We start from the raw sequence: 6,736 nt of genomic DNA on the forward strand, positions 1-6,736 counted from the left end.
TGAAGGCAACCCACGCAGGCCCACTCCGATGACAAGTTTGGAAGAACCTCGGGGGATTGGGCTCTATTTATTTATTTATACTCTATTTTACTCGTACATATCTATTCTATTTATTTTATTTTGTTAATATGTTCTGTTTTGTTGTCTGTCTCCCCCTTCTAGAGTGTGAGCTCGCTGTTGGGTAGGGACCGTCTCTATATGTTGCCAACTTGTACTTCCCAAGCACTTACTACAGTGCTCTGCACACAGTAAGCGCTCAATATGATTGATTGATTGATTATTATTAGTACAGTGCTCTGCACACAGTAAGTGCTCAATAACTATGATTGAATGAATGAATGGATGATACGATTGATTGATTATTATTAGTACAGTGCTCTGCACATAGTAAGCGCTCAATAAATACGATTGAATGAATGAATCAATCAATCAATCATATTTATTGAGCGCTTACTGTGTGCAGAGCACTGTACTAAGCACTTGGGAAGTCCAAGTTGGCAACATACAGAGACGGTCCCTACCCAACAGTGGGCTCACAGTCTAGAAGGGGGAGACAGAGAACAAAACCAAACATATTAACAAAATGAAACAGAATAGATATGTACAAGTAAAATAAATAAATAGAGTAATAAATATGTACAAACATATACACAGGTGCTGTGGGGAAGGGAAGGAGGTAAGGCGGCGGGGATGGAGAGGGGGATGAGAGGGAGAGGAAGGGGGGGGCTCAGTCTGGGAAGGCCTGGGAATGAATCAATCGATTGATTATTATTAGTACAGTGCTCTGCACACAGTAAGTGCTCAATAAATACGATTGAATGAATGAAAGAATGAATCAATCAATCGTATTTATTGAGTGCTTACTGTGTGCAGAGCACTGTACTAAGCGCTTGGGAAGTCCAAGTTGGCAACATCTAGAGACGGCCCCTACCCAACAGTGGGCTCACAGTCTAGAAGGGGGAGACAGAGAACAAAACCAAACATATTAACAAAATGAAATAAATAGATATGTACAAGTAAAATAGAGTAATAAATCCATACAAACATATGTACATAGATACAGGTGCTGTGGGGAAGGGAAGGAGGTAAGATGTGGGGTGGGGGGGATGGAGAGGCAGCGCGGCTCAGTGGAAAGAGCATGGGCTTTGGAGTCGGAGGTCATGGGTTCAAATCCCTATCCAGCCAATTGTCAGCTGTGTGACTCTGGGCAAGTCACTTAACTTCAAGGCCCTACTGACAGCTCACCTCCTCCAGAAGGCCTTCCCAGACTGAGCCCTTCCTTCTTCTCCCCCTCGTCCCCCTCTCCATCACCCCCGTCTTACCTCCTTCCCTTCCCCACAGCACCTGTGTATATGTTTGTACATATTTATTACTCTATTTTACCTGTACCTATCTATTCTATTTATTTTATTTTGTTAGTATGTTTGGTTTTGCTCTCTGTCTCCCCTTTTAGACTGTGAGCCCACTGCTGGGTAGGGACTGTCTCTATATGTTGCCAACTTGGACTTCCCAAGCGCTTAGTCCAGCGCTCTGCACACAGTAAGCGCTCAATAAATACGATTGACTGATTGATTGTATTCCCCCCAGCGCTTAGAACAGTGCTTTGCACATAGTAAGCGCTTAACAAATACCAACATTATTATTATTATCCCGGTCCCGCCAATTGTCAGCTGTGTGACTCGGGGCAAGTCACTTCACTTCTCTGTGCCTCAGTGCCCTCACCTGTAAAACGGGGGTGAAGACTGTGAGCCCCACATGCGACAACCTCATCTCCTTGTATTCCCCCCAGCGCTTAGAACAGTGCTTTGCACATAGCAAGCGCTTAACAAATACCAACATTATTATCATTATTCCGGTCCCGCCAATTGTCAGCTGTGTGACTCTGGGCAAGGCACTTCACTTCTCTCCATCCCCCACATCTTACCTCCTTCCCTTCCCCACAGCACCTGTATATATGTATATATGTTTGTATATATTTATTACTCTATTTATTTATTTATTTATTTTACTTGTACCTATCTATTCTATTTATTTTATTTTGTTAGCATGTTTGGTTTTGTTCACTGTCTTCCCCTTTTAGACTGTGAGCCTGCTGTTGGGTAGGGACTGTCTCTCTCTGTTGCCAACTTGGACTTCCCAAGCGCTTAGTCCAGTGCTCTGCACACAGTAAGCGCTCAATAAATACGATTGATTCTCTGTGCCTCAGTTCCCTCACCTGTAAAACGGGGATTAAGCCTGTGAGCCCCACATGCGACAACCTCATCTCCTTGTATTCCCCCCAGCGCTTAGAACAGTGCTTTGCACATAGTAAGCGCTTAACAAATACCAACATTACTATTATTATTATCCCCGTCCCTCCAATTGTCAGCTGTGTGACTCTGGGCAAGTCACTTCACTTCTCTGTGCCTCAGTTCCCTCATCTGTAAAACGGGGGTGAAGACCGTGAGCCCCCCGTGGGACAACCTGATCACCTTGTGACCTCCCCAGCGCTTAGCACAGTGCTTTGCACATAGTAAGCACTTAACAAATACCAACATTATTATTATTATCCCGGTCCCGCCAATTGTCAGCTGGGTGGCTCTGGGCAAGTCACTTAACTTCTCTGTGCCTCAGTTCCCTCACCTGTAAAATGGGGATTAAGACTGTGAGCCCCACATGCGACAACCTCATCTCCTTGTATTCCCCCCAGCACTTAGAACGGTGCTTTGCACATAACAGGCACTTAACAAATACCAACATTATTATTATTATCCCGGTCCCGCCAATTGTCAGCTGGGTGGCTCTGGGCAAGTCACTTCATTCTCTGTGCCTCAGTTCCCTCACCTGTAAAACGGGGGTGAAGACTGTGAGCCCCCCGTGGGACAACCCGATCACCTTGTGACTCTCCAGCGCTTAGAACAGTGCTTTGCACATAGTAAGCGCTTAACAAATACCAACATTATTATTATTATTATCCCTGTCCCGCCAATTGTCAGCTGGGTGACTCTGGGCAAGTCAATTAACTTCTCTGTGCCTCAGTTCCCTCATCCGTAAAACGGGGGTGAAGCCTGTGAGCCCTCCGTGGGGCAACCTGATCACCTTGTGACCTCCCCAGCGCTTAGCACAGTGCTTTGCACATAGTAAGCGCTTAACAAATACCAACATTATTATTATTATTATTATTATCCCTGTCCCGCCAATTGTCAGCTGGGTGACTCTGGGCAAGTCACTTAACTTCTCTGTGCCTCAGTTCCCTCATCCGTAAAACGGGGGTGAAGCCTGTGAGCCCTCCGTGGGGCAACCTGATCACCTTGTGACCTCCCCAGCGCTTAGCACAGTGCTTTGCACCTAGTAAGCGCTTAACAAATACCCACATTATTATCATTATCCCGGTCCCGCCAACTGTCAGCTGTGTGGCTCTGGGCAAGTCACTTCACTTCTCTGTGCCTCAGTTCCCTCATCTGTAAAACGGGGGTGAAGACTGCGAGCCCCCCGTGGGACAACCTGATCACCTTGTGACCTCCCCAGCGCTTAGCACAGTGCTTTGCACATAACAAGCGCTTAACAAATACCAACATTATTATCATTATCCCGGTCCCGCCAATTGTCAGCTGGGTGGCTCTGGGCAAGTCACTTCACTTCTCTGGGCCTCAGTGTCCTCATCTGTAAAACGGGGGGTGAAGACCGTGAGCCCCCCGTGGGACAACCTGATCACCTTGTGACCTCCCCAGCGCTTAGAACAGTGCTTTGCGCATAGTTTGCACACATTATTATTATTATTATGGAGAGGGGGAGGAGTGAAGAGAAGAAAGGCGGCGGGGGCTCGTACCTTGATGGTTTTCTCCATCTCCTGTCCGTGCGACATGCTCGGCTGAGGCGGGCGCGCGCGGCTGAGGGAGGCGGGCGCGCGCGTCTGAGGGAGGCGCGCGCCCGTGTGAGGGAGGCGCGCGCGCGTCTGAGGCGGCGCGCGTGTGAGGGAAGCGCGCGCTCGTCTGAGGCGGCGCGCGTGTGAGGGAGACGCGCGCGAGAGGGAGGCGCGCGCACGTCTGAGGCGGCGCGCGTGTGAGGGAGACGCGCGCGAGAGGGAGGCGCGCGCACGTCTGAGGCGGCGCGCGTGAGGGAGGCGCGCGCGCGTCCGAGGCGGCGTGCGTGTGAGGGAGGCGCGCTCTTGTCTCAGGCGGCGCGCGTGTGAGGGAGGCGCGCGCTTGTCTGAGGCGGCGCGCGTGTGAGGGAGGCGCGCGCGCGCGTGTGAGGCGGCGCTCTTTGTGCGTCCGCCGCGGCCTCCCGCCCTCATCCCCGGCCGGGCGCGCGGAGCGGGTCAGTCCGGATGCGGCCGGTTGGCGGGCCGGGCCTCGCGCCGCGATCCCGCCCCCTCCGCCGCCCCGGGGCCCCACATCGCCGGGCAGCCGCCGCCTGAGGCCCCCGCCGCCGGGCGCGCGGACGCTCGGAAGTGCGGAGGGGGCGCGAGGCGGCCTGAGGGTGGGGGGGGGACGATCCGCGCGCGCCTGCGCGCGAGCGCGCGCGCCGGCCCCGAGCGCTGCGGGCCGCTGACGTCACCAGGAGGAGCCCGAGGGGGCGGGGCACGCGCTGCTGACGACGTGGGGGGGCAACGACTGCGACGAGGGAGGGGGCGGGGCACAGGCGGCTGACCATTCATTCATTCAATAATAATCAATCAATCGTATTGATTGAGCGCTTGCTGTGTGCAGAGCACTGTACTAAGCGCTTGGGAAGTCCAAGCTGGCAACATATAGAGACGGTTCCTACCCAACAGCGGGCTCACAGTCTAGAAGGGGGAGGCAGAGAACAAAACCAGACTAACAAAATAAAATGAATGGAATAGGTACAAGTAAAATAAATAAATAATAATAATAATGGCATTTATTAAGCGCTTACTATGTGCAAAGCACTGTTCTAAGCGCTGGATAATACTGGCATTTATTGAGCACTTACTATTTACAAATAGTAATGATGGCCGCTTAGTACAGTGCTCTGCACATAGTAAGCGCTCAATAAATACGATTGATGATGATGATTTTATTAAGCGCTTACTATGTGCGCAGCACTGTTCTAAGCGCTGGGGAGGTTACAAGGTGATCAGGTTGTCCCAGAGGGGGCTCACAGTCTTCATCCCCATTTTACAGATGAGGTCACTGAGGCCCAGAGAAGTGACCTGATTTGCCCAAAGTCACACAGCTGACAAGTGGCGGTGCTGAGATTTGAACCCATGACCTCTGGCTCCGAAGCCCACGCTCTATTCCACTGAGCCACGCTGCTTCTCAATCGTCTTCATTCATTCATTCAATCGTCTTTATCAATCAATCAATCAATCGTATTTATTGAGTGCTTACTGTGTGCAGAGCACTGTACTAAGCGCTTGGGAAGCACAAGTCGGGAACACATAGAGACGGTCCCTACCCAACAGCGGGCTCACAGTCTAGAAGGGGGAGACAGAGAACAAAACCAAACATACTAACAAAATAAAATAAATAGAACAGATATGTACAAGTTAAATAAATAAATAGAGTAATAAATATGTACAAGTATATATACCTATATACAGGTGCTGTGGGGAAGGGAAGGAGGTAATCTGGGGGGGGGGATTGAGAAGGGGAGAGCGCTTATTGAGCTCTTATTAAGCACTTTATTGAGCGCTTACTTTGTACGAAGCGCTTGGGAAGTCCAAGTCGGCAACATATAGAGACGATCCTGACGATTCATTCGTTCATTGGTGTTTATTCATTCATGCATTCATTCAACCGGCTTTATTGAGCACTTACTCTGTGCAGAGCACTATAGGAAGCGCTTGGGAAATACAAGTTGGCAACATATAGAAATGGCCCTGACGATTCATTCATTCAATCATTCATTCAACCGTATTTATTGAGCACTTACTCTGTGCAGAGCACTGTATGAAGTGCTTGGGAAGTACAAGTTGGCAACATATAGAGACGGTCCTGACAATTCACTCGTTCATTGGTGTTTATTCATTCATGCATTCATTCAACCGGCTTTTTTGAGCACTTACTGTGTGCAGAGCACTGTGCGAAGTGCTTGGGAAGTACAAGTCGGCAACATATAGAAATGGCCCTGACGATTCATTCATTCAATCATTCATTCAACCGTATTTATTGAGCACTTACTATGTGCAGAGCACTGTATGAAGCGCTTGGGAAGTACAAGTTGGCAACATACAGAGACGGTCCTGACGATTCATTCATTCATTCAATTGCATTTATTTATTCATTCATTCAACCGTATTTATTGAGCGCTTACCGTGTGCAGAGCACTGTACGAAGCATTTGGGAAGTACAAGTTGGCATTCATTCATTCAGTCGTATTTATTGAGCGCTTACTGTGCGCAGAGCACTGTACGAAGCGCTTGGGAAGTACAAGTTGGCAACATATAGAGACGGCCCTGGCGATTCATTCATTCATTCAATCGTGTTCATTCAATCATTCAATCGTATTTATTGAGCGCTTACTGTGTGCAGAGCACTGTACGAAGTGCTTGGGAAGTACAAGTTGGCAACATATAGAGACGGCCCTGACGATTCATTCATTCATTCATTCATTCAATCGTGTTTATTCATTCATTCAATTGTCTTTATTGAGCGCTTACTGTGTGCAGAGCACTGTACGAAGCGCTTGGAAAGCACAAGTTGGCAACATATAGAGACGGCCCTGACGATTCATTCATTCATTCAATCGTGTTCATTCAATCATTCAATCATTCATTCAACTGTATTTATTGAGC

At 49.1% G+C, this 6,736-nt stretch overlaps 1 protein-coding gene across 3 annotated transcripts in view; it reads right to left on the bottom strand.

Moving 5' to 3' along the window:
• The window catches only part of MAPKAPK5 (MAPK activated protein kinase 5), a 40,885-nt gene extending 37,011 nt beyond the window's left edge, over window positions 1-3,874 (bottom strand). For 2 of the 3 annotated variants that reach the window (XM_038762767.1, XM_038762766.1), the window contains exon 1: window positions 3,809-3,870. In XM_038762767.1, coding sequence (XP_038618695.1) covers window positions 3,809-3,844 — 36 coding nt within the window. In that variant the 5' untranslated portion in view covers window positions 3,845-3,870. Of the gene's footprint in view, window positions 1-3,808 lie in introns of all 3 variants that reach the window. The other variant, XM_038762768.1, reaches the window with a different exon arrangement.
• Window positions 3,875-6,736: the final 2,862 nt, after the last annotated feature.

The sequence above is a fragment of the Tachyglossus aculeatus genome, chromosome 21 (genome assembly GCF_015852505.1).
Source record: "Tachyglossus aculeatus isolate mTacAcu1 chromosome 21, mTacAcu1.pri, whole genome shotgun sequence".
In the NCBI taxonomy this organism is placed as follows: domain Eukaryota; kingdom Metazoa; phylum Chordata; class Mammalia; order Monotremata; family Tachyglossidae; genus Tachyglossus; species Tachyglossus aculeatus.